Here is a 26231-nt window from a genome sequence, read left to right as displayed (position 1 = left end):
CTCCCTGCCCCCTCCCCCCCCCCCCCAGCCGCCGCCGCCGCCGCCGCCGCGGTCCCCGCGGCTTCTCACTCCCTCCCGCCTTCCGCCTCCCGCCTCCCGCCTCCCTCCTCCCGCCGCCGCCCCTGCCGCCGCCTCCCACCTCCCTCCCCGGGGCCGAAGCCTCTGCCGCCGCCGCCGCCATGGACGATTCGGGCCTGATTCGTCGCCGGAGGCTGCAGGTACTCGGCAGCCCTGGCCCCGGGTGGAGGGGAAGGGGTCGGCGCCCTGGGGCGGGGCCCGGCAGGAGGCGGGAGAACTTACGCCAGGGTTGGCCCAGGCGCCCTCTCCCATGGCCTCGGGACTCTACCTAAGGGGAACGCGGTGGCCGCGCGTCCCGCCGCGCTGGGGACCCCGCCCCTCAGGGGCCGCCCGGGGATCCAGGGATCTGACAGAGGGGGATGCAGCCTTGCGCTCCCCTCGAGGATAACCCGAGGGGCTCCCGGCCCGTCAGAGGGGGAAGGGGCTGGGATCGAGGTCTTTGCCCTGGTGCCCAGCCAGGCTGGGGGTGAGGGGGCGCAGAACAAAGTTATTGCCCCAGGGCCCGCGCCCCTCGGGGCTGCCGGCGCCGCAGCAGTGGTAAACATATTTGTGCTGCAGCCTCGCCCCTCACCACCCCAGGAGTCCCTTCCTGAGGCATGCCGACCCCCTGCGACCTCCACGCACCTGCTCGGCCACCAGGATTCTTCCTACTGCCCTAATTGGACAGGCATCTAGACAGCCTCCCTCCTCACTCTTCATTCCACCCCGCTCCACTACAACACTACCCCCCCCCACCCCCACTCCGCGATCCTCAAGTCCAGCCCAGCTTGTGGGTGGGCGGGAGCGATTTTTAGCTCCTTGCAGCCTTAGACGATGTTGGTCTCTAGGCTGCGCAGGCGCAGGAGACGTGGGTCCACTGCGCGGAGTGGGACACTGAGGTTTGCTGTGGAGTGTGGGGAAGGCGGGGACAAATCCAGGCATCAGGAACTCCCACATCCTAGATGGGTGGGGATTCTGAAGCTGAGAAGGGTTCTCTTCGGTCTGCAGCATGCACTTCTAAGGGTTAATACGGGGGTTCGGTGTTGGCCCCAAACTAACCCCAGAGAGGAAATCGGTCAAAGCTTCACCCTAAGGTTTGCCTGGCATCTGGTCTTTCTGAGCCTCCTTGAAGCAGCCCCGAGCTAGGTAGTCCGGAGAAGTTTATATAAAGCCTAGAATGGGCCCAGTCTCAGGCTACATCCCTAGCCTGGAGCTTGGAAAGAGAAGGAGAGGATTCAAACCATCACCCAGGGGCCTCGTCCATCTTTGGATGGGGCCATTTCAGAGGGCAGGAAGGACTTCCCTGGCGTCTGGATGATGCTGGAGCCAGACCTGAGTTTTAACCAGAGCCCAGATGGGCTCTTCAGGTCTTCCTCGGATTTCCTTCCTTTCCCTGGGCTGGGTTAGGAGAACGGGTTCTGATAAAAGGGAGGGAGCTGCTGCAAAACCAGAGCAAGTGCTGAAGCAGTTAGACTGGGTCCGCGCCGTCGGGTCCCCAGAAAAGGGCTGAAACGGGCGGAGCCTGCATGGGGTGTGTCCCCGCCCCCTGGGCCGGCGCCGACTCCTATTGGCTCAGTGCCACGCGGGACTTAGCTCTCCAGCGCAAGACCACGCCCCCAACCCGGGATCCTCCCACTCATCCACCCATCCTTCCCCAGGCTTCTAGGCCGAGGGAGCTACTCCACCGAAGTCCTGCCCGAACCTCTTCCCTTCTGGCAGGGTTAACCACTTCGCAGCCTGAATACACTCTCACACACTGGTGCAACCCCTTAGGAGCTGTCCCACAACCACGGAGCTCCCAAGGTCCCCTGTGTGCAGTTGGGATCGTACAGCAACCTAAGTTCGAATGCCCCGGCCACAGGGCCGTCAGTTAATCACGAAGAGATGCAGAATCCGCTGGGCAGAGCAGCTCTGCAGCTGGGGATGGAAGTGGCGTCTGTTTACACGGACGCCAAGGATCCAGATCCTCTACCTCTCCACCTTGCCCCTTTCTTCGACCCTAAAATGTTTAGGGATGCTAGCAGATGGGGCTAGAGTCGAGGACTTTTCTAGGTAGCACTTAAAGGTCCCCCTGGGGCTCACCCTCCTAGGCCCATTGTACCCGAGTCTGGAGTACCGGGCTCCGTGGCGGGGAAAATCCAGGTCTTGATTTTGATTGTGCCATTGCAGCCGCCTGGCCCTGGCAGGCCGGCTGGTCCAAGGGGCTTGTCCAAGGGGCCGCTCATTCAAGCTGATCCTGCAAAGACAGAGGGAAAACCTGGTATAGATTTCCGGTCACCCCTGGCTCAGGATGGCAGGGCTGCCAATCTGGACAGTGTTCCTTTTGACGCCGACCATCCATCTGTCCTCTGTACATGGGAGTGTGAGGTCCCTCTGGCCCATCTTCTGCCATGCAGCATGTCCATCCACAATAACTCCTGTTCCTATGACCTAACATTTATTGAGCACCTACTATATGCTAGACACCATACTAAGGTGCTAGGCACCTGCATCATCTGACAGAATCCTCTAGAAGGAATGGACTATCGGAAGGTCATTTGCCAAGGTTATAAGTGGCAAAACTGGGATTTGAACCCGGGGCTTTCTGCTATCAGAGATTCTAGAAAAATCCTAGAACACTCCTCATTTCTCCCTTGTTGGAGTCCCCACCAAAGGGCTTTTGGAACCCTAACCTGAATCCTTCTGCCTGCAGCCCTACCCAATCCCTTTTATTCACCTTAGCCTGTGGACACAGAACTGGGTGGAAGGTGATGACCCTTCTCCCCAGTGCTCTCAGAAAAGCGTCCAGACCTCTGTAATTTCTGGTCCCTGTAGTGGTTTCCTGTGTGCTTGACAAACAGAATGCAACCTTCTTGTGATGTGGACAGAGTTAATACCTAACTTTTTTTTTTGTTGCCACACCGTGTGGCATGTGGGTTCCGTGACCAGGGATTGAACTTCGCCCCCTCCATTGGAAGCACGGAGTCTTAACCACTGGACCACCAGGGAAGTCCCAATACCTACCAATTATTATCACTGCCATTACTGAAAAAGACCACCCAGCCATCACCTGATTCCCATGTCAAATCTCAGTTTGAGCCACCCTAACTCTCCCCACCCCAACTCTGTGAATCTGATTGAGAGTGGGGTAGAACCATTGAGGTGTGGAGGAGTCATTCATTCATCCATCCAGTCATTCACCCTTTCATGCTTGAGCATGCCAAGTTTATTCCTACCTCCAGGCCTTTGCAATTCCCTCTACCCGGAATGCTCTCGCCACAGAGCCTCCCAGGGCTGACTTTTATTTTTCAGCAACAAACTTAAAAATCATCTCCACAGAGCAGACCTCTGTAACTATCATGTCCCCCTCCTAGCCATTTTCCATCACATCACCTTGCTTAATTTTATTCATAACATTTATTTCTGTCTAAAATTATTTCATTCACTTCTATGTTAATCTTGGTTGTCTGCTTCCTTCCTTTCAATGCTAGTCCCCAAAGGGCAGGATTTTTGTCTCATTCACGGCTGTGTCCCCAGTGCCTAGCACGGGGCCTGTCATACAGTAGGTGCTCAAGAAATATTTTTCAAATAACGACTCCTGGATGTTTTCATTTGCACAAACACATACTGAGACGCCAGCTCAGGAGTCCTATAGGGGGCCCTCTGCTGGCCTCTGGGGGTCGGGAGAGGAATCACCCTGGTACCCTTTTCCCCTAGGAGCCCAGCCCTCACCTCATGGCCAAGGGCGCAGGTGACCATGCTGATGAAGGACCTGTCCCATCCCACCTCTACCCCTCCAGGGGGCTGACAGGGCTTTTGGGCAGTGGCTGCTGGTCCCCGCTGACCTCTATCCTTTTGCTCCTTTGCCTTCCAGAAAGATTTGCCCCTGCCCCGGAAAAGCAGCAGGTGAGCCCTGGGGAGAAACGCGCGGGGCTGGCCGCCCCTTCTCCGGCCCGGGTGGGGGCGCCAGGCGGGCGCGCGGGCGGGGCCAGACGCGCTGGTGCACTGCAGCGCCCCCTCCTGGCTAGCGGCAGCCGCAGGCCTTCCCCTCCCCCGCCCTACCCTGCCCGCTGCGGCTCCAGCCTCCGCCCCGCGCGTTTGCTCCCCGCGCCGCCGCCGCTGCCGCACCTGCCACCATGTCGCCGCCGCCGGGTCATGTCTGACTCTCTCTGGACCGCGCTTTCCAATTTCTCGATGCCCTCCTTCCCTGGCGGCAGTATGTTCCGTCGCACCAAGAGGTAGACCCCCGATCCCTCAGACCCTGACCTGGCCCTTCCCCCAAAATCGCCCTCCGGTTGCTGCTGCAGGGCGGGGCCCGGGATGCTGCACCCGGTCCAGCTGCGCCAGAGGTGCTCGCTCGCGCCTTCCTGCCAGGGATGGGGCTGAATGGGGGGCAGTGTGGGCTGAGGCTGGGGGGACTGCACGCTAGAAAGGACCGCCGCGGGGGGAGGGGGCTGCGCCTGGTGGGGGATTGAGGCGCCTTTGTCTGATGGCGCTGCGGGCTCCGGCAGCCCGGTGAGGGTAGGGGAAGAAGGGGAGGGTGGGGGGCTTAGCACCCTCAGAACAATAGCCGCAGCCTGGCCTCCCCCCACCCCCATGCCGCGTGCTCTGGCCGCGCGAATATGCTCAGTCACTGAGCCGGGGAGGGGGGTGTGTGCGAAGAGAATGGAGGGGCTGGAGGGTCCCTCTTTGGAAGCTGGGATCCTGAGGGGCAGAATGAAAGGGGGGGCTTTTATCATAGCACAACCGCCCCCCAAAGAACACAGCCTCATACGAAAAATAGTGACACATAGCGTCACTCAGGACATGATGTCACACACACATACACACACAACAGCCCTAGTGTCCCAGATACACCCGGGAGCCGCCACGCGTACCCAGCCATATGGTGGCCATAGGTCAGAGGCACACACAGACACACAAGGACACTCGCAGCATCACACAGACAAGTAAGCCCACAGGCACAGTGTAGTGTACACTCAGTAAGATGTCACATGCCTGGTGATCCACACACACAATTGTGCCATCTGAAATGCACACAGACACATGTGTGGCAATGACATCCGTGCAATGTCACAATATACGATATCACCTAAGCATGTCATATGTTGTGCCACACGGATGATAGAATAACAGACACAGAATCTTGCAGAGTCGGAGACACACACAATATCACAGGTTTTCACTCATTTTCATCCATGTCACACACAGTGGTATGCTCAGACGTGCCCAGTGTCACAGGGTGTTAAACTCACACACAGTAGATGCCACACGGGAACACACATGGTGAATGAATGTCACACTCAGACACAAGGACAGTATCTCATACAGACTCAGATTGCTACACAAAGACAGACACGTAGCAGAAATCATGCATCACGCACACTTTACAGCACACAGTGGCACATCTAGCCATGGACAAGTGGCGTTACACTGTGTCATATAGACACACAAAGCCACAGGTCATGTCACACAAGATAAACCCAAGGACTGTCACACATGATGTCACACTAGGATGCTCCCAGTGCTGAATTCACACACGGGTGCCACACCTGGATACACACAGCGAATGTCACGCAAGGACCCAAAGACACACAGACACTCAGTATCTCCATTAGTATCACGTGGACATGACTATCACCCCCTGACTGATACACTGTGCCATGCATGGTCACACATGATCCACACCAGGAGTCTTGCACATACACAACACATGCGCATCACTTCCCATACACAGTCCTACCGAAGCCTCCACTGCCTCCTCCTCTGAGCAGTCCTTTGGGAGCACATCCAAGCACACACAGTTGGGAGACAGGTGGGGATCTGAGATGGGAGGGCCGCGGGTTGGGTCCACAAACTCACTGGGCTACGGCCGGGTCCGGTCCCTTGCCTCGCCTTCCCCGCAGCTGCCGCACCAGTAACCGGAAAAGTCTCATCCTGACCAGCACTTCGCCCACGCTGCCGCGACCCCACTCCCCACTGCCTGGACACCTGGGTGAGACAGGTGGTGGGTTTGTGGCCCAGACTAGAGGAGGCGTGGTCACAGGCGAGGGGTGTGTCCATGCCACAGGAGTGGTGGTCCAGAGTCTAGACGGAGAGGACCGGGATTGGACAAGGGGCGGAGCCATCTTGTGTTGGCTTGGCCGGTCCGCAGGGGGACGGGCATTTGTGGGCGGAGGCCCAGGAGGAGCTTGATTGGAAAGGGGATGGAGCAGAAAGGAGGAGCCATACCTAAGGGGCGGGGCCACCCCGAAAAAGACGGAATCGGCCTGGAGAGGGGCTGGGCTGACTCGGTAGCCAAAACATTTTGAGAGGCAGGGCCACAGCTAAGGGGAGCGGTCCACCCATACATGGGTGGGATTAGACTAAAGAGGGGACAAGCTACTGTTTGGAACCCGCTTTGAGGATCAGGAGGTTTGATGGGATTGCCTTCTATCCCAAGCCTGAAGATCCCTCTCTTTCCGCCACAGGTAGCAGTCCTCTGGACAGTCCCCGTAACTTCTCCCCCAACACCCCCGCCCATTTCTCCTTCGCCTCCTCCCGAAGGTGAGTCCCTCTCCCCAGGGCCCCAGAACCCTGGCCATACCCTCCCTACCCACCGTCTGGGCCACCATCTGTTCCCCTTCTAATTGCACCCGAGTCAGGCCTGAGGGACCCGCAGAGTGCCCCAACGTCCTGGCGGGAACAGGCACCCAGTCTTAGGGACGGGACCTATAAGAAGGCGGGGCCAACCACCAGTTCAGAACCAGGGAAGGGGCGGAGCTTCCTTTGCCGCGGAGTGAAAGCGCTTGCGCTACGGGGCCTGGGTCTTAGTCTCCCAAGCCTCGCTCTCCAGGCCAGGCGTTTCCATAGCAACAGGACAGGGAAGCAGGGAGGAAGTGCGCAAGCGCAGACTGCTTGATGCCCATCGAAAGACTTGGTCCTTGACGTGGGGGAGGGCCCCTAGGGCTATTTCTCGAGGGCCCAAGAGGAGAAATCTCAGGTTTCCCTCCGGGGGTCTCTGTGGGTTTCTGGAGTGTCCCTAAGATGAATTTTCTGGGGGGCTTTGTCGAGATTGGGGGAGAAAGAGAGATTCTTTGAGTTTTGAGGGGGAATCTTTGAGGAGTCACCAGGGTGTTTGGGTGGGTCTCTTTGTTTTTTGAACTTTATTCATTCTAAAAACGTCTGAACAACTGCTGTGCTCTGGGACCTGGTATATGGAGTGAACCACATCCCTTCTCTATCCTTGGAGTTGAGTTGGGGAGGCAACGCAGGTCACCGCAAAGGCTGGTGAAAGCTGTGGGGTGCGAGTCACAGGAGACTGTGGGGACAGAGGACGGCTCCCTTGGAAGAGTGGGGATTCCCTCCGACCGTGGAATTCAGCTGAGGGCAATAGGGAGCCAGAAAAGGGCTCCAAGATTGGGCCGGATGTGGTTACCTACATGGAGGGTGAGCTGGGAAGCAGGTGAGCTGAGCGAGGTCACTGCCTGGAGAGAGGATTCCAGTGCATGGGAGTGTGTGTACACGTGAGTGTGCAATCTGTGTGCTGATGGGGATGTGTGTGAGTTTGTGAGGCTGTGAATATGGGAGGCAGCCCATGCCTGTTTTTGTATCCATGGGTGTGTATCAGCGTGTGAGAGTGAACGTGTGTGACTGTGTACTTCTAGGGTTGTAAATGTGTGTGTGAATAGCTGAGGAAACATGTACCTCCATGTGTGTCTCCATGTGAATATGTAATTTGTGTGGGAGTGTGAATGAGTGTGTGGCTCTCTGAGAGTTTGAATGTGTGACTGACTGCGTGAGGGTGTCTTCAATGTGTGTCACGTGAATGTGAAAGTCTAGAGTGTGTGGGGGAGTGTGTGTGTATGTCAGAGTGTGTGAGTACCAGGTCTCTGTAAGTATATATGTCTATATGTGAGTGTACGTCTCTTTTTTCATGTATGATTGTGTGTTAGCCTGGAAACATGTGATATTTGGGTCCATGTATGGAACAGTGAATGCATGTGAGTGTCTGTGTTGAAGAGTCACGTGGTGTGAATGTGTGTGACTTTCAGTGTGTGAACTCAACCGTACTAGTAACAGTAATACTAATGGATGTAGCCATGAGAGTGATTGTGTCTATGGGAGCATGCATGTGTGTGTGTATGAGGAAGGAATATTTCTTCTCTGAAAAGACCCAAGTGATCTTCCTCTGAGAATTTTCTCATGGGGGTCCTCTAGCTGTCATCTTTTGGGGTCCCTCTGGGATGACTTCCTTGAGTGGGCTTTTTTCACTTTGGGGGCTTGTTTGGCATGAGGTTGACAGGAGAGGAGTATAAATGGGAAGGAGCAGAGAAGACTGATCTTTGCTCCAGGTCCCGGGTACCTGGCTGGAAGACTTCCTCTTTACCTCCTTGACTCTGGGGGACTTCAGGAATCTCAGAGTGCAGATATATTCCCCCACCTCCTGCTCTGGCCACGGCCAGTGGTTTCTCTCACACCCTGAGGAATGGGGCTGTCTGGTGGGGCCTGGCGGCCTCTGAGCATGTCGGCTGGGTTCCAGGGCGGACGGACGCCGTTGGTCTCTGGCTTCACTCCCTTCGTCTGGCTATGGCACCAACACGCCCAGCTCCACCGTCTCGGTGAGTGTGGGAGGCGGGGCCGGTGGGTGGGAGCCGCGGGGGGCCGGCTGGACTGGCCTAAATGAGAGCTTTGGGTTTCTCTTGTTCTCCAAGGGTGTCATCTGTCCATCCCTTAGTGAGTTCCAAGTCCCCTCCAAGGTCCTGTTCTCCATCTTCAACATATCTTCTTGGGGGTCCTACTTACCTCGGACTTATTTTAATTATTTTACTTTTTTACTTATTTTACTTACCTCGGATAATGACATTAAGGCTCATGTGTTAAACCAACTGCCCAAGTGTCTGCAGCTGGCCAGGGCCAGGACACACCCCTTTCACCCAGAGCCCACTGCAGTACCCAAAGTCTCTCTCTCCATCTGCCCTCTTTTCTACATGTCTCTCTGGTTCGCTCCTCCATATATTGGTATGATGTTCAGCAGACTTTTATCACATGACTGTCATGTGTGTGGGGCTCTACAAGCTGGGCCTGGGCCCAAGGATTCACAAAGCCCTCATGGGAGGAGACAGATCAGTAAGAAGGCATTTATAACTTGGGGTGCTGGGGTGGTCGGAGCTGTGATGGGGGTAGCATAAGGCAAGGGGATGATAGCAGAGGGGAGGCACCTGGCACAGCTGGAGAGAGGGTCAAAGAAGGTTTCATGGAAGAGGTGGCGTTGAAGCCAAGACAAAGGATCAGCAGGGGGTTGGCAGGTGGAAGAAGGGAGGGAAGGGTGTTTCAGCAAAGGGGAGCAGCATGTGCAAACTCCCAGAGGCAACAGAGAACTTTTCACATTTAGAAAGGTGAAAATAGCCTTGTGTGGCTGGAGCTTTGGGTTGGAAGTGGAGGGATGGAGGTGAGGCAGGCAGCAACCTTCCTCATGCTGGGACTTCTTGGCCAGGATCGTGAGGTGGATTTTATTCTAAATGCAGTGGGAAGCCATAGAAAGGCTGTTTTGCTTTATATTAAATTAAATTAAAAATTCAGGCTGACCTACTGATTCTGTAGGTCATAGATTGTGTGCACTGAAAACATTAGTAGATAATGATGGGTTGGGGAGTTTTAAGCAAGAAAGTGAGTAATATCATGTTGAAAAAGATCATCCTGCCTGCAGAATCAGGTGGCTGTCCTTGTGTTTCTCCACTGATGTCTGTGGATCTGTGTTTGCCCCAACTGCATGCCAGGCCCTGACTGGGGCCAAACAGAACCAAATCCCTGCCCTGGAGGAGCAGACAGCAGTAACAAATAAGTCATAAAGATGTACAGTAGTAAGTAATGAGATAAGAAGTCAGCAAGAAGAAACGAGTTGGGGTAAGGAGAGGGAATGATGCGTGTGGTCAGAGGAGGCCTCCCGAAGGGTGACTTTAAAGCAAAGACTTGAAGGAGAAGTGATCCATAGGAGATGTGTCACAGACAGAGGGAACAGTCAGTGCAAAGGCCCTGAGGCACTAGTGTGCCTGGTTTGTTCAAGGACCATCAAGGAGGCCTGTGCAGCTGAAGCAGAGCAGGTGAGGGGGAGAGTGGGAGGAGGTGATGGCAAGGAGACAGGATCAGATCTTGCAAGACCTTGTGGGCTGTGGGGAGGACTTAGGCATTCACCATGAGTACCGTGGGAGCCATGGAGACTTCTGAACAGAGGAGGCATGAGACTTGACTCAGGTTTTCACAGGCTCCCTCAGGCCACATTCATGTCTGTGTCACTGTTCTCATCTGTGTCTGTCCCTGCCCCCCCCCCGCCCCCCTCTGTTGCCAGGAATCCCAAGCTGGGCCTTGGGATCCAAGGATCATAAGCCAGGTCCAGATTCTGGCCTTGCTCAGTGGCCCGCCAGCCGCGGGGGTCCCAGACCAGGGTCCCGAGCTGTGGGGGAACGTGGTGGCTCTGACCCCGGCCCCGCCCCTCCCCCCAGTCTTCCTGCTCCTCCCAGGAGCGCCTGCACCAGCTGCCCTACCAGCCCACCGTGGACGAGCTCCACTTCCTCTCCAAACACTTCGGCAGCACCGAGAGCATCACGGATGAGGATGGTGGCCGCCGCTCCCCTGCGGTGCGGCCTCGCTCGCGGAGCCTCAGGTGGGCCTGAATCCCCCTCCCCGTCCAAGCTGGTGGGTCTGGGGGCTCATGCCCTGCGAGACGCCCGTCTGCAGTTTTGGAGGAAGGTGGCTGGACGCGATGGGCTTCTCTCTCCGCAGCCCCGGGCGCTCCCCCTCCTCCTACGACAACGAGATCGTGATGATGAACCATGTCTACAAGGAGAGGTTCCCGAAGGTGAGGCGGGGCAGGGGGCGGCTGCAGGGAAGCGGGGCGGCCGGAGCCCTCGTTCGCTTTAGCTCCGCGCGACTCCTGGCGGCCGGCGCCGCGCCGTGCAGGCTTTGGCAACCATTGCCTCTGGGCTGAGCCCCGCGCCGGCATCCCGGCCCTGCCTCCGTCCCTCCCACAGGCCACCGCGCAGATGGAAGAGAAGCTGCGCGACTTCGCCCGCGCCTACGAACCTGACAGCGTGCTGCCGCTGGCCGACGGCGTGCTCAGCTTCATTCACCACCAGATCATCGAGCTGGCCCGGGACTGCCTGACCAAGTCCCGCGACGGCCTCATCACCACCGTATACTTCTACGAATTGCAGGAAAACCTGGAGAAGCTGCTGCAGGACGTGAGTGCACCAGGAGGCCGGCCACACCTCAGGCTCTGAACCCCCAAATCAGGCTCAATGGCCCCATACTTTCCTTCATCCCACATCCACTCAGGGGGCGCCTACCACGTGCCAAGGGGCTAGTGTGGATTGAAGGGTGGAGGAGAAAGACTAAAGCCCCGCTCTAGGTCTGATGGAGGAAGCAGGAATTTATATATACATGTATATATTTCACAAAATGCACCTTTTGCCTTTATTTCATCAAAATCAGTATATTGTTATAACCAAGATTTGCACATAATTTGGTGATATTGACAGTAATAATTTAAAAGTTTCTTTTATTTTTTTCACTGTTTTAATTAATTTTATTGGAGTATAGTTGATTTTCAACGTTGTGCTAGTTTCTGCTGTACAGCACAGCGGATCGGTTATACATATACGTATATCCACTCAGTTTTTAGATTCTATTCCCATATACGTCATTACAGAGTATTGAGTAGAGTTCCCTGTGCTATACAGTAGGTTCTTATTAGTTATCTATTTTATACATACAATAGTGTGTATATGTCAATCCCAATCTCCCAATTTATCCCTCCCAACCCCCCAAACAGGAAGCAGGAATTTAACATCCTTCACCTCCTTCAGGTCTTTACTCAAATGCTACCTCTTCAGATGGCATCAGAACTGAGACTAGGATGAGGCAGGTGATTTTTTTCCCCCTTCAGAACATTAATTATTGAAAAAGTTGAAAAAAAAACTATGTTAAAACTTGACATTAAGTTTAAATGTTTTATTTATAATTAAACCAAAATTTGTTATAATTTAACTTTCCTGGTTTTAATGGAAACAAACTAATCAGTAATACTGTTTTCATTAAAATCATTAATCATCTGAAAAACATGTAGAGACGGTCCCACACGTTTCCTTTTGATTCAAGCTCCAGTATGGTTTGGCCCAGCTCTCTGGGATCCTGTCCTTATTTAAATTTTTCTGGGAATTCCCTGGCGGTCCAGTGGTTAGGACTCGGTGCTTTCACTTCCAGGGCCCAGGTTCAATCCCTGGTCAATCCCTGGTCAGAGAACTAAGATCCCACAAGCCTTGCGGCCAAAAAATAAATAAGTTTTGCTTATCATTTTTTTCTGCATTAATTTTGATTTTTCAAATAATGCATTAAAATATTAGTTATCTTGAAGACTGAGGGTTTTGGTGTCCAAGGTGACTGCCTCATTTGCCTCACCATAGTCCTGACTTTGATAGGCATGATAGATAAATTAATATGTGGCCTGTTTGATAGAAAACAGGAACAGGAGAGTAGAGTAATGGCGATTGAGAGTCCTACCAGGTAGTGGGGTGTGATTTTGGATTGGAGGGGTCAAGGCAGGCCTCCATGAGGAGTTGACAACTGGGCAAAGACCTAAAGGAGGAGAATTAGGAAGCCATGCAAGGATCTGAGAAGAGAGCATGCCAGGCAGAGGGATTTTTAACTCGGCCTGGATTATAGAGCTGTTTAGAAGATGAATTGAATGAGTGAAGGTTTTAGGACCATGTTTGCTATAACAATAATGATTATTTTTACCATGTGGCCTGGGCCTCAGTTTACTCATCTGTAAAATGGGACAACAGCAGCAGTATTGTCCGTTCCTGTGGGGATGGGAGAGAAGCCTGGCTCAGGAAAGGCACCTGTGAACCACACCCCCACTATGCCCCGCACCCCAGGCCTATGAACGTTCCGAGAGCTTGGAGGTGGCCTTTGTCACTCAGCTGGTGAAGAAGCTGCTCATTATCATTTCACGCCCAGCGAGGCTGCTGGAGTGCCTGGTAAGGGGGCTGGGCATGGGCGGGGGGCAGTTGGTGGGGGACTGGGGAGGGGTTGGCTGGGACACCTTGGAGTTCACCCTGAGCGCACCCTGCCTTGCCTCAGGAATTCAACCCCGAGGAGTTCTACCACTTGCTGGAGGCAGCCGAGGGCCATGCGAAGGAGGGCCACCTTGTCAAGACAGACATCCCCCGCTACATCATCCGCCAGCTGGGCCTCACCCGTGACCCCTTTCCAGGTGCTGGCTGCTGGGTGCAGGGGACTGTGGGTGAACCAGCTGGGACCCCAGTCTCCACTCACTCTCATTCCCTTCCTAGATGTGGTACACCTGGAGGAACAGGACAGTGGCGGCTCTAACACACCTGAGCAGGACGACCTCTCTGAGGTAAGGCCAGGTGGCCCAGCAGGCAACACTCTGGTCTGGCCCGACTGGTCGGGGCTCACCTCCTGGCTCTTTGTCCTCAGGCTGGGTGGACCTCTTGGTCCCCACTCTGAGCCTCAGTTTCCCCAGCTCTAAAATGGGTTAATAATAGCTCTTCCTCCGTAGGCTTTTTTCTTTTCATGGTAAAATACACATAACGTTGTTTGCTACATTCACAATGTTGTGTGGCCATTACCTCTGTCTAGTTCCTGAACATTTTCATCATCCCCAAAGGAAACCTTGTGCCCATTACGCAGTTCCTTCCCATCCTCCCTCCCCCACAGCCCGTGGCAACCACTGATCTGCTTTCTAGATCCTTCTGTCTCTATGGATTTGCTGAATCTGGATATTTCATATAAATGGAATCATTCACTCTGTGGCCTTTGGTGTCTGGCATAATGTTTTCAAGGCTTATCCCTGCTGTAGCATAAATCAGTACTTCATTCCTTTTCATGGCTGAATAAAATAGGCCACATTTGGTTTATCCATCGTTCATCAATGGACATTTAGGTTGTTTCCATCTTTTAGCTATTGTGTGAACAGTGCTGCTGTGAACATTTGTGTACAAGTATTTGTTGGAACAAATGTTTCAGTTCTTTTAGGTACATACCTAGGAGTGGAATTGCTGGGTCACATGGTAATTCTATTTTTAATTTCTTGAGGAACACTGCATGGAGTTTTGAGTGGGTTGAGTGTCTCTGTGTGTTAACAGCTCAGCATAGTAAAAATTACTATAATTCCACCCCCCAGGCCAACCACACTTGGTAGATGTTCCACATATCTGGTGGAGATTGCCCACCATAATGGTCATGCATGTGTTTTCTCTGAGCTGCCTAGTGTTTTCAAAAATGTGAAACAAAATATAGAAATCAGAAGATTAAAATTAGAATCTGGGTTTGTGCCTTTTTGAAAAATTAGAAGTTCTGACAATACTGTGATGAAACCAGCTGACATTGAGTGGGGGCTGGCCTATGATATGGGGTATCCACACCCCAGCCACCCATGGCTCTCACCTGGTATGCCTGGCCCATGAAGGCATTTGGATTTGTGACTTTTGTTTCAAATTGTGTCTATGAATTCACACATACATACACACACATCTGTCATATATATATATATATGTATATATATATATATTTTTTGAATCTCATTATACATGCCATTTGTTTAATTTTTTGAATAGGTAATGGAATGACATCACTCAAAAGTCTAAAACTCTGAAAAGGTATTTATCTTTAACTGTTGTTTGTAGGATCCTATGTAATTCCATTCAATCAAACTTGTGAATTGAGTGATTCAAATCTTCCATCTTCCTATTCATCTTTTTTTTTGCCGGATTGATCTGATAGTTTCTGAGAGCCATGTGTTAAATTCTTGTTCTGAGTAATTTCTCTTTGTAATTCTGTCAATGTTTGTGTCAGACTCTTTTGGGCTACATTTTTAGGAGTGCAGAGTTCAATATTTTTATATCTCATAGATCTTTTTGTGAAATATTTATGTAATAAATCTCTTGTCCCTAAGAAAAATAAATATTATTTTTTAAAAAGACATACAGTGAAAAATCTTATACCCACTCTTGTCCCCCATATCCCTATTACCTCAAATATGATTATATTTTGTCCCCTTTTTTACACAAAAGCATACAGTAATATTGTTCCTTATCCCCCTCCCCATTTAACAAAATACTTTGGAGAACTTTCTAATAAGTGTACAGAGATATTCCTCATTTTTAAAATGTACAGGACTTCCCTGGCGGTCCAGTGGTTAAGACTCCATGCTTCTACTGCAGGGGGCATGGGTTCGATCCCTGGTCAGGGAACTAAGATCCTGCATGTGGCGCAATGCAGCCAAAAACAAAACAAAACAAAACAAAACAACGGTACAATATTCCTTTAGATTATATCCCCTCATGTGTTTATTTAACCAATTTCCTGTGTATGGATTGTTTCCAGTCTTGCAATGAGCAGGATAGTACATAGGTCATTTTTCACATGTGCAAGCATATTTGTAGCATGAATTCAAAAGTGAAATTGCTGGATTAAAGGGAACATGCATTTGTAATTCTGATATACACCCAAGTACCTTTCATGGGGGCTGTGCCAATTTATACTCCCAACAGCAAGGTATAAAAGTATCTGTTTCCCCACAGCTTTGCCTACAGAGTGTCAGCTTTTTGGATTTTTTTTTTTTGGCCAATCTTCTGAGTGCAAAATGGTATCTTGGCATAGTTTTAGTTTGCATTTTTGTGGTTATATGTGAGGTTTAACATTTTTTCACATGGTTAAGAGTTCTAACTCTAATTCACATATCTTGCCTATTTTTTCTCTTCAATTGTTAGTTTATTTGTTGATGTCTGAGAGCTCTTTATATGTTAGAGTGATTAGCCGTTTTGTAGGTTTCTTTCCTAATGGAGAGAAGTTAGTTATCAGTATATGGCTTCAGGGTCAGCCAGTCTTGGGTTCACGTCTTGACTCTGTTACTCCCTCACTGTGGCACTTGGATGAAGGACACACCTACCACCTCTGTGCCTCAGTTTCCCCATGTGTTAGGTGGAATAACAAGAGTGCCAGTCTCATGATGATGACGGGGTGGTTTCCATCTTTCCCCTGCAGGGCCGAAGCAGCAAGGCTAAGAAACCACCTGGAGAGAATGACTTTGAGACCATCAAGCTCATAAGCAATGGTGCCTACGGGTGAGCCACCCGGGGCTCTGGCGGGGGGAGGGTGGCGGAGGCCGGGTGTCTCGGAGGTGATGGCCGGTCCTCGCTCTCTCCCCCTGCAGCGCCGTCTACCTGGTGCGGCACCGGGAAACGAGGCAGCGCTTCGCGATGAAGAAGATCAACAAGCAGAACCTGATCCTGCGCAACCAGATCCAGCAGGCCTTCGTGGAGCGCGACATCCTCACCTTCGCTGAGAACCCCTTTGTGGTCGGCATGTTCTGCTCCTTTGAGACCCGGCGCCACCTCTGCATGGTCATGGAATATGTGGAAGGTGTGGCTGCCTGCAGGGCTGCAGGGAAGATGAGGGGATGCTCGCTAGTCAGGGCTGCTGGGGGTGGCCTGCCTGAGTCCCAGTCACCAAATTAACTACCCACCTGTATGTTTATCCAACCATTTATCCATCCAGTCACTGATCATCCATTCCATCTGTTTATTTATATCCAGCCATCTATTGATTTATCTTCATTTCTCTCAATATAGATACATCCATCCAATTATCCACCTTTCCTTCATTTCATCTATTTATTTGCTAATCCATCTGTTTTTCTATCCATATATCTATGTGCCATCTCTCCATCCATCCATCCATTTGATTATCCGTCTGTTTGTCCATCCATATTTCTGTTTATCCATTACATTGTTATTTATTTTATTCAAGTATAGTTGATTTACAATATTATATTACATCTTTTTTTTTTTTTTTTTTTTTTGTGGTACGTGGGCCTCTCACTGTTGTGGCCTCTCCCCTTGCGGAGCGCAGGCCCCGGACGCGCAGGCTCAGCGGCCATGGCTCACGGGCCCAGCCGCTCCGCGGCATGTGGGATCCTCCCAGACCGGGGCACGAACCCGTGTCCCCTGCATCGGCAGGCGGACTCTCAACCACCGCACCACCAGGGAAGCCCTACATCTATTTTTTAAAATTAATAGACTTCACTTTTTAGAGCAGTTTTAGGTTTATAGAAAAATTGATTGGAAAGTACTGAGAGTTCCCACATACTCGCTTCCCCCTCCCCCCAGTTTCCCGTGTTATTTACATCTTGTATTAGTATGATACATTGGTTACAATTGATGAACAAATATTGATACATAATTATTAACTAAAGTCCGTAATTTATATTAGGGTTCATTGCTTGTATTGTACATCTGTTTTCCATCAATCCATCTTTTTCTATATCTAGACATTCATTCATCTATCTATTTATTCACCTAACTACTTACCATCCATCTCTCCACCAATACCTATTTACCTATTTATTAATCCATCGGCTATCCATCCCTCTTTCCATCCATCCATTTACTGTTCTTAGTTTTATTCATTCATCCAAACCTCCATTCTAGCAGCTATCTCATTTTCTCTAGCAAGCTATTTAAATCCATATATTCATCCACAATTCATCCATCAATTTATCTGTCCATTTACCATCCATCCAAATCATCCAACCACCAATGTATAGGTTTTTCATCTGTTTATCCATCCCCAATATTAATCCATCTATCATCCAAACAGACATGTATTATGGTTATTAGGACACACACATGATCTCACAGGGATACAACTGTGCCACTTCCGAGCCTTAATTGAGCATTCAGTCACTCAACAGGTGTCCCCTCATCATCTCCCTCATGCCACATGCTGTGCTGGGCGCTGGTGGATACCCAGACAGACACACTTTTCCCTCATGTAGGTAACATTCAAGTCTGTATAAACATACAATAAACAAGAAAAATAAGCCAAAAGAGACAAGGTTGTTTCATATAGTGAGTTTGGCAACAAGGGATATAAGGCTCAGGAAGACCATGGCCACATGGGCACTTTATTCTCTGCATAAGTGTGTGTCAGGATTATCTGGTGCCCAAATTCAGATTCCCTGGCAGTCCAGTGGTTAGGACTCCGTGCTGCCACTGCAGAGGCCACGGCTTCAAGTCTGATTCATCAGTTTCTGACATAGATAAATCTGGCTCAAGAGAAAAAAAAGGAAAGAAAGAAATTTATTGACTTGTGATAGAAAAAATCCATGTCACCTTCAGGAATGGCTGTATCTAGGTGCTCAAATCATGTCATTAGTAATCGCTCCATATTTTGGCTCTGTGGACTTCCCTTTAAACAGGCCCTGATATAGTGAGGTTACTATCCAACAGATTCCAGTTTACATTCTATGGGCTTAGTAATCTTTGTGAAAAAATAGGGAAAAGTCATTGGCGCAACTTGGGTTACATGCTGACCCAGCTGTTAAACCTGGAAGGAAATCTGGCCCTTGTAAGAAAAAGGAGAAATGGACACCAAAGGAGACTAAAATATGAATGCTGCTTGCAGTAAATCTGGTGGGGGCAAGTAATTTATATATTAAGGCCCCGGACCCTCAAGTTTCAGACTCCAGATCAAGGGCCTAAACTCAGTAGATAAGCAGGCAGCCTTGGCCCAAACCAAACCTTACCTCCACCATCAACTCCCTGCATGACCCAACATCTCTCTGAGTCTCAGTCCCCTCCTGGGTAAAATCAGCTGATTATACTGACATTGGAGGATGGCTAAGAGGACAAGAGAAGCCTGGTAGAGGGCAGTCCCTGTGCAAGCTGGGGAGAGGGAGACCCCTATCGAAGCCTCAGTTTTCCTTAGCTATAAAATTGGGGCAATGTGAGATGGGGACCCGGTACTACAGTGCATGTTGAGTGCTCAGCTCTGAACCAGGGGTACCTCCCTCTTCACGTGGGCCTATTCCTTCACCCCCAGGGGGGGACTGCGCCACCCTGCTGAAGAACATTGGGGCGCTACCTGTGGAGATGGCCCGCATGTACTTCGCTGAGACAGTGCTGGCGCTCGAGTACTTGCACAACTATGGCATCGTGCACCGCGACCTTAAGCCTGACAAGTGAGCCTTGACCTTTCCCACTCCTTCCCTGTTCCTCGGGAGGCCCTGGCATGGAAGGGCCAGGAGTGAAGTGGATGGTCCTCGCCTCTAAGACCTCAGTTTGTTTCTGCAGCCTCCTTATCACCTCCATGGGGCACATCAAGCTTACGGATTTTGGCCTCTCCAAGATGGGGCTTATGAGCCTAACCACCAACCTATATGAGGGCCACATTGAGAAGGACGCCCGGGAGTTTCTGGACAAACAGGTGTGTGTGCGGGAGTGGGGGTCACTTCGGGTGGAGTGACCCGGCAGGACTGTGGGGCCCAGGGCCTGGCGGGGGGCACTGCTCCCCCGGGAGGCCCCTCCTGTGGCCAGGGCGTGGGCTGACGTCCTGCCCCCAGGTGTGTGGGACCCCAGAGTACATCGCACCCGAGGTCATCCTGCGCCAGGGCTATGGCAAACCGGTGGACTGGTGGGCCATGGGCATCATTCTCTACGAGTTCCTGGTGGGCTGCGTGCCCTTCTTTGGAGACACACCTGAAGAGCTCTTTGGACAGGTCATCAGTGGTGCGTGCCTCCGCGGTGGGCAGGCAGGGGGCACGGAAACATGGGCTGGCCCAGGGCCTCAAGGACTCCAAAAGCGAACCCCAGCCCTACACCTTGCTCTGCAGATGACATCCTGTGGCCCGAGGGGGACGAGGCCCTGCCCACGGATGCCCAGCACCTGATATCCAGCCTCCTGCAGACCAACCCCTTGGGCCGGCTAGGGGCAGGTAAGGGGTCGCAGAGCTGGGGGGTCTGTTGTTCGGGAGCAGGGCTCCAAGTGCTGTGTCCCTGGGCCAGAAAATGGGTGGGGAGCTGGGCTGCTTGGCTGGCCATAGCTGTCGCAAGAATTCCCTCCCCTCCACCCTCCACCCCTTCCTCCCCAGGCGGTGCCTTTGAGGTGAAGCAGCACAGTTTCTTTCGAGACCTGGATTGGACAGGGCTGCTGAGGCAGAAGGCCGAGTTCATCCCCCACCTGGAGTCCGAGGATGACACCAGCTACTTTGACAGTGAGCGGGGACGGGGTGTGGGATCCTTTGAGGGGGCACTTGCATATGGCCTGGGCTGGGACGCAGCTGGGTAGGAGACTAGCCCCTTAGACGAGAGGAGAGGACTGAAGTTGTGTCGGGAGCGGGGCTTGGCATAGGGGCGGGGCTCAGTCTGAGAAGAAGGTAAGAAAGGAAGCTGGGGTAGGGGTGGGGCCTGGACAGGAGTATGTTCTAAAACTGGGACTGGACCTAGGTTACGAGGCGGTGCTAGGACGCGGCACGAGGCAAGAGCCTGGGCTGGCAGAGGCGGAGCCAGGGTGGAGAGCGCCTTCGGTGCAATCTGGGGATGTGGCCTCTGTGGAGGCGGGGCTAGACGAAGCCTCGGAGAGTGGGACGGGGACCCAGCGAGGGGGCAGGACCTAAATCTGATCCGAGAAAGGGGCAGGGGCGTGGCCGGGCCTGCAGGACCCGAACCTGGCTCCGGTGGGGGTGTGATTTGAGGAGTGGACCCATGCCCGCGGTCACGACCCACACCTCCACTCCAGCCCGCTCAGACAGGTATCACCATGTGAACTCGTATGACGAGGATGACACGACGGAGGAGGAGCCCGTGGAGATCCGCCAGTTCTCCTCCTGCTCCCCGCGCTTCAGCAAGGTGAGGCCAGGCGGGGATAGGGGTGGGGTGAGACCGTCGGGAGAGGGGACCTGTGTTTAAGTACGGGATGGAGGTGGGCCTGAAGTGGCCAGGGGCTGAGGAGGCTATGGGGAGCAGGGTCCAGGCCCAAGGTCTCAGACTAGAGAAGTTACTGAGGCGGTGAGGATCGGGGAGTGATGAGGCTTGGGCGGGGGCGGCGGGGGGACATCCTCGCTGGATGTCTTGGAACCGACCTTTGGCATCGAGTGGAATCTAACGGGAGCCTGGAGAGTTGTGGAAATGAGGACCCACAGTGGGGCGGGGCTAGATCTGGAAGGGGCGGGGTCAGGGCCTGGGGATGGAGGGGGCTGGGCCAGGCCTTGGCGAGGCTGGGCAACGTCTCGCTTTTAGGAACAGCACGTAGCGGGGGGTGCAGGACCTGCCTAGGGCGAAGGCACACATAACTGGGCGGGGCCTGGAGAGGCGGGGCAGGAAGGAGAGCAGATTCTTTAGGGCTTGGGCAGGGCAAGGTCTAGAATAGGTCGGAGCCTAATTTTGTGCGGTGGGGCCAGAACTGAAGAACTGTAGGTGGTCGGGATCGGCCCAGAATTGGGGGGCTGGGACCCCGGCTTTACTGGGGCGGAGCGTAGTTTGGCCGGGTCCAGTAGCGGGAATTCGATTGGTTCGGGAGGGAAGGCGGGACCTGCGGGCTGGACTTGCCTCCATCACCAGTCCTCCGTCCTTGAAGGTGTATAGCAGTATGGAGCAGCTGGCGCAGCACGAGCCCAAGACCCCCGTGGCAGCAGCGGGGACCAACAAGCGGGAGCCGAGCGCCAAGGGCCCAGAGGAGAAGGTGGCCGGCAAGCGGGAAGGCCTAGGTGGCCTGACCCTGCGCGAGAAGACCTGGAGAGGGGGCTCCCCGGAGATGTGAGCAGGGGCAGGATTTGGGGTTTGGGTCCTTTTGGGTCCTTTTGGACCCGAAGGGGAGTAACTCCTCTGACCACGCCCCCTTTGCACAGCAAGCGCTTCTCGGCGTCCGAGGCCAGCTTCCTGGAGGGGGAGGCCAGTCCTCCGTTGGGCGCGCGCCGCCGTTTCTCGGCGCTGCTGGAGCCCAGCCGCTTCAGCGCCCCCCAAGAGGACGAGGATGAGGCCCGGCTGCGCAGGTCTGCTCGGCCGAGCTCCGACCCCCCAGGCTCGCTGGATGCGCGGGCCCCCAAGGAGGCAGCTCAAGGGGATGGCACCCCCAGCGCCGGGGACCCGGAGGCCAGTGAGTGCCCCTCCCTGCCGCCTTCCCCAATTCCTCAGGGGTCATATATGAGCGTTCAATGAGCCTGTACTGTTTATGCAAGTTCTCGTGTACTCTTCACACTCCATTCTGGGATTCTCATCAATATGAGGAAGACCCGTTTTCCATGGTCAGTCAACAAACGTATCTGAGCACGCCTCTGAGTCAGGAGCTGTTCGTGACGCATGTTACCTGCTCCCATGAAATTCACAATCCAGCAAGGGAGAGAAGTGGGAAGCGCATTCCAGGCAGAGGGAACAGCGTGCAAGAAGTTTATAACCTTGGAGTGACCCCTAACCCACCTGCTCTGTTGCAGCCGACCGCCCACGCCCAGGCGACCTCTGCCCATCCTCGAAGGATGGGGACCCATCAGGCCTGAGAGCCACCAATGACCTGGTTCTGCGCCGGGCGCGGCACCAGCAGCTGTCAGGAGACCCGGTGGTAGAGAAGCGGCCTTCTCGAACCGGGGGCAAAGTCATCAAGTCAGCCTCGGCCACTGCCTTGTCTGTCATGATCCCTGCAGGTGACACTGGGCCCCGCCTGGCAGGGGAGGGGCTGCCCCCATTGGTGCCAGGTGCCTTTTCCTTGTCCACAGTGACTGGCTCTGGGATGGGCCAGTGAGATCTCTGGGACTTTGACTTGGGAGGAGGGAGGAGCGGACACAGGGAGACCTGTGTCTGTTGGCTTTGACCTCTGACCATGGGTCTGTGTCTGCAGTGGACCCCCATGGAAGCTCACCCTTGGCCAGCCCCATGTCCCCACGATCTCTCTCCTCCAACCCGTCCTCACGGGACTCCTCACCGAGTCGGGACTACTCGCCAGCTGTCAGTGGGCTTCGCTCCCCCATCACCATCCAACGCTCGGGCAAGAAGTATGGCTTCACACTGCGTGCTATCCGCGTCTACATGGGTGACTCAGATGTCTACAGTGTACACCACATTGTCTGGGTGAGCACTAATGGGCGGAGCCTGTGTTCCACGGTGGGGGTGGGGAGAGAGACACCGCCCCCTCCCCAGGGGTGAGGGACAGCTCAAACTCTGGAACCGGGCAACCTAGATGAGACTCCTCTGTGACCCTCCTCTGTAACTTTTCCTTTCTGACTCTCAGTTTCTTCATTTGTAAACTGGGGAGAATCACTGTTATTTCATAAACTGTTATGAAGATTACCGTGCCTGCAGAGCTAGGTGTCTGGCACATAAGCTTAGGGAGCTTTCCTTGTTACCAAGCCTGTTAATTCTGCTCCTGTGGGGTTCCCTATCCCCAGCACGTGGAGGAGGGGGGCCCAGCCCAGGAGGCAGGGCTCTGTGCCGGGGACCTCATCACCCACGTGAATGGGGAGCCCGTGCATGGCATGGTGCATCCTGAGGTCGTCGAGCTGATCCTTAAGGTGAGTCCATGGGAGAGCGCCAACTGTCTTGGGGTGAGGGTGGGGCGAAGGGTGGGGGAGATCCCGGGGAGTTGGAGTTGCCAGAGCAGCTTCCAGCAGAGAACTTTCCCCCTTTCTTCCCCCAGAGTGGCAACAAAGTAGCCGTGACCACCACGCCCTTCGAAAATACCTCCATCCGCATCGGCCCTGCGCGGCGCAGCAGCTACAAGGCCAAAATGGCTCGGAGGAACAAGCGGCCCTCTGCCAAGGAGGGCCAGGAGAGGTGGGTGGGGCCAAGTGCAGTGGGAGGGGCTATAAACAGCAGGCCCCTGGAACACTCCAGTTTATGAGCGATGGCCAGGGCTTACGTGGGAGAGGCATAGGTGAGGACAGGAGAAGGGACATTCACAGGAAAGGTGGCCGGGGCCACCAAGTGAAGAGCAAAACCAAGACAACAGAGAAGGAGGGGCTGGGAAAGCGGGAGGAGTCAGGAAAGGAGGATGTACCAAGCTCCTAGGCTGAAGGAAAGGCACTGTGGGAGCAGAGCTGAGCCAGCAGATGTGGACTAAGAGGGTGCCGTCCAGGAGATGATTCTGCCTTGCTGGATGTATTATATTTAGGCGACTGAGAGGGGCCGGGAGAAGAGATTTCTATCTGGGATGAGTATGCCAGGCCAGTAGAAATAATTTCTTCCCTTATATGTAGGAGGAACTAGGAGAGGTGGGTGGAGCCAGGAGAGTTTTCTGTTTTGATCAGTGGGTTTGACCTGGACAAGGAGTGAGTGGGGATTTGAGATAAGCCAGGCTGAGTCCAGTGAATTTTTTCCCACTCTGACAGGTGGGTTTAGTTGGAGAGGGAGGGACTAGACAGGTGGACGCGGCCAGAAAAGGTTGGTTCTGTTTTGATGGGTGTTTCCAGCTTGGACTGTGAGTGGTCAGAAAGGAATGGGTAGACCTGAGGTAGGAGGAGCCAAGTGGGACGGAGCTAAAGGAAGTTCTTCGGTCTGGAACAGGGTGGTAGCTGAAGAGGGAGGGGTCAGAAAGGGTGGGTGGTTCCAGGAGGTACCTTGAAGTCCTGAAGTGGGAGGAGCCAGGAGCTCTGGAGTCTGGTCTAGGGAAGGTGGTCCCCTCCTTGTCCTCCAGCAAGAAGCGTAGCTCCCTCTTCCGCAAGATAACGAAGCAGTCGAACCTGCTGCACACTAGCCGCTCTCTGTCGTCGTTGAACCGTTCGCTGTCGTCCAGTGACAGCCTCCCGGGCTCGCCCACGCACGGACTGCCGGCGCGCTCGCCCACCCACAGCTACCGCTCCACGCCTGACTCCGCCTACCTAGGTAGGCCCTGAGCCTGCGCGGGGGCCGAGCTGCGCGCGGTGGCGGGTCGGTGCCCTGGCGGCGCCCGCGGCGCTCATCGTCCTCTCTCGCCCGTCCACAGGCGCCTCGTCCCAGAGCAGCTCGCCGGCCTCGAGCACGCCCAACTCGCCAGCGTCGTCGGCCTCGCACCACATCCGGCCCAGCACACTGCACGGCCTGTCGCCGAAGCTGCACCGCCAGTACCGCTCTGCGCGCTGCAAGTCGGCCGGCAACATCCCGCTGTCGCCGCTAGCGCACACGCCGTCCCCGACACAGGCGTCGCCGCCGCCGCTGCCGGGCCACACGGTGGGCAGCTCTCACACGACGCAGAGCTTTCCGGCCAAGCTGCACTCGTCGCCGCCAGTGGTGCGCCCGCGCCCTAAGAGTGCCGAGCCCCCGCGCTCTCCACTCCTCAAACGCGTGCAATCGGCGGAGAAGCTGGGAGCCTCGCTGGGCGCCGACAAGAAGGGCGCGCTGCGCAAACACAGCCTCGAGGTGGGCCACCCGGATTTCCGCAAGGACTTCCACGGCGAGCTAGCGCTGCATAGCCTCGCCGAGTCGGACGGCGAGACGCCCCCTGTCGAGGGTCCCGGCGCGACCCGGCAGGTCGCCGTCCGCCGCCTGGGCCGCCAGGAGTCGCCCCTGAGCCTGGGCGCGGACCCGCTGCTGCCGGCTTCGAGTAAGGAGAAAGAGTCCCCGGGTGGCGCCGAGGCCTGCACTCCGCCCCGCGCGACGACCCCCGGGGGCCGGACCCTGGAGCGGGACGCCAGCGGCACGCGACACCAGAGCGTGCAGACAGAGGACGGCACGGGCGGGGCGGCCAGGGCCGTGGCCAAGGCGGCGCTGAGCCCGGTGCAGGAACACGAGACGGGCCGGCGCAGCAGCTCCGGCGAAGCAGGCACGCCCCCGGTGCCCATTGTCGTAGAGCCTCTGCGGTCTGGGGCCAAGGCTGAGGTGCCACAACTCCCAAGTGTGGACTCCAAGGGGTTGCAGGAATCTGCACCCCTGGCACCTCCCGCACCTGAGGCCCCGCGGGGCCGGGAGCGCTGGGTGCTGGAGGTGGTGGAGGAGCGGACCACGCTGAGCGGGCCTCGTTCCAAACCTGCCTCTCCCAAGCTCTCCCCAGAGCCCCAGACCCCCTCCCAAGCCCTAACAAAGAATGTACCCAGCAGTGCAGGGCCCCCAGCCCCACCTGCTTCCCTCCTGGTCCCCACCACCAAGCCTGAGGTGGCGCTGACTTCCCGGTGCCCTGCTGAAGCTGTGCCCCCAGCAGCCCCGACCAAAAAAGGGGCGCCCTGCCCCATGCCTCCGGGCCCATAGCAAAGGGAGCTACTGGCCCCGCGCTGTACAGCCGCCTGTATACATATGTACACATATAAATAAAGTGCGTCCGTGCTGCGTGAGCTTCCTAGAGCTCGCCCCTGCTCCCTAGCAAGGCAGGACATCATGTTTCCTCCCCCTTGCCTGTGTGCTTGTTGAGGGGTGGAACTCCAGTCCTGGTTACCATAAAGAGGGGAGGTGAGTCTT

The 26231-nt window shown here is 54.5% G+C and overlaps 2 protein-coding genes across 6 annotated transcripts in view; one reads left to right on the top strand and one right to left on the bottom strand.

Moving 5' to 3' along the window:
- Positions 1–6098, bottom strand: part of RTBDN (retbindin) — a 12263-nt gene extending 6165 nt beyond the window's left edge. For 2 of the 4 annotated variants that reach the window (XM_033401287.2, XM_012535831.3), the window contains exons 1-2: positions 5899–6098; positions 703–2293 (exon numbers count right to left, since the gene is read on the bottom strand). The gene's annotated coding sequence lies outside the window, so the exon portion shown is untranslated. The remainder of the gene's footprint in view (positions 1–702; positions 2294–5898) is intronic. The other 2 variants (XM_033401285.2, XM_033401286.2) reach the window with 1 other exon arrangement.
- Positions 119–26231, top strand: MAST1 (microtubule associated serine/threonine kinase 1). Of its 2 annotated transcripts, XM_049707654.1 has the most exons (27): positions 119–218; positions 3911–3942; positions 5943–6031; positions 6507–6582; positions 8558–8636; positions 10518–10678; positions 10798–10873; positions 11046–11255; positions 12951–13052; positions 13156–13288; positions 13368–13435; positions 16084–16163; positions 16253–16461; positions 18922–19060; positions 19173–19305; positions 19442–19607; positions 19712–19813; positions 19970–20092; positions 20617–20726; positions 21454–21632; positions 21725–21972; positions 22307–22513; positions 22708–22937; positions 23255–23377; positions 23503–23639; positions 24499–24686; positions 24787–26231. In XM_049707654.1, exons 1-27 carry the CDS (start codon positions 180–182, stop codon positions 26022–26024), a joined length of 4677 nt encoding a protein of 1558 aa, XP_049563611.1. In that variant the 5' UTR covers positions 119–179; the 3' UTR covers positions 26025–26231. The 2 variants fall into 2 exon arrangements, with proteins under 2 accessions (XP_049563611.1, XP_004277509.1); XM_004277461.4 differs by lacking the exons at positions 119–218; positions 3911–3942 and adding an exon at positions 4090–4274.

Source organism: Orcinus orca, chromosome 3, assembly GCF_937001465.1.
Source record: "Orcinus orca chromosome 3, mOrcOrc1.1, whole genome shotgun sequence".
Classification (NCBI taxonomy): Eukaryota; Metazoa; Chordata; class Mammalia; order Artiodactyla; family Delphinidae; genus Orcinus; species Orcinus orca.
Note: the sequence above shows the minus strand (reverse complement) of the source record. Positions and strands in the feature narration are given on the sequence as shown.

Excerpts from the sequence above, each read along its gene's own strand:
- MAST1 (XM_004277461.4), top strand. The coding sequence starts at position 4,192 with ATGTCTGACTCTCTCTGGACCGCGCTTTCCAATTTCTCGATGCCCTCC. Across the intron at positions 8,637-10,517 it reads CGCCCAGCTCCACCGTCTCG|TCTTCCTGCTCCTCCCAGGA; the intron begins GTGAGTGTGGGA and ends CCCTCCCCCCAG. Across the intron at positions 21,973-22,306 it reads CGCCGGGGACCCGGAGGCCA|CCGACCGCCCACGCCCAGGC; the intron begins GTGAGTGCCCCT and ends GCTCTGTTGCAG.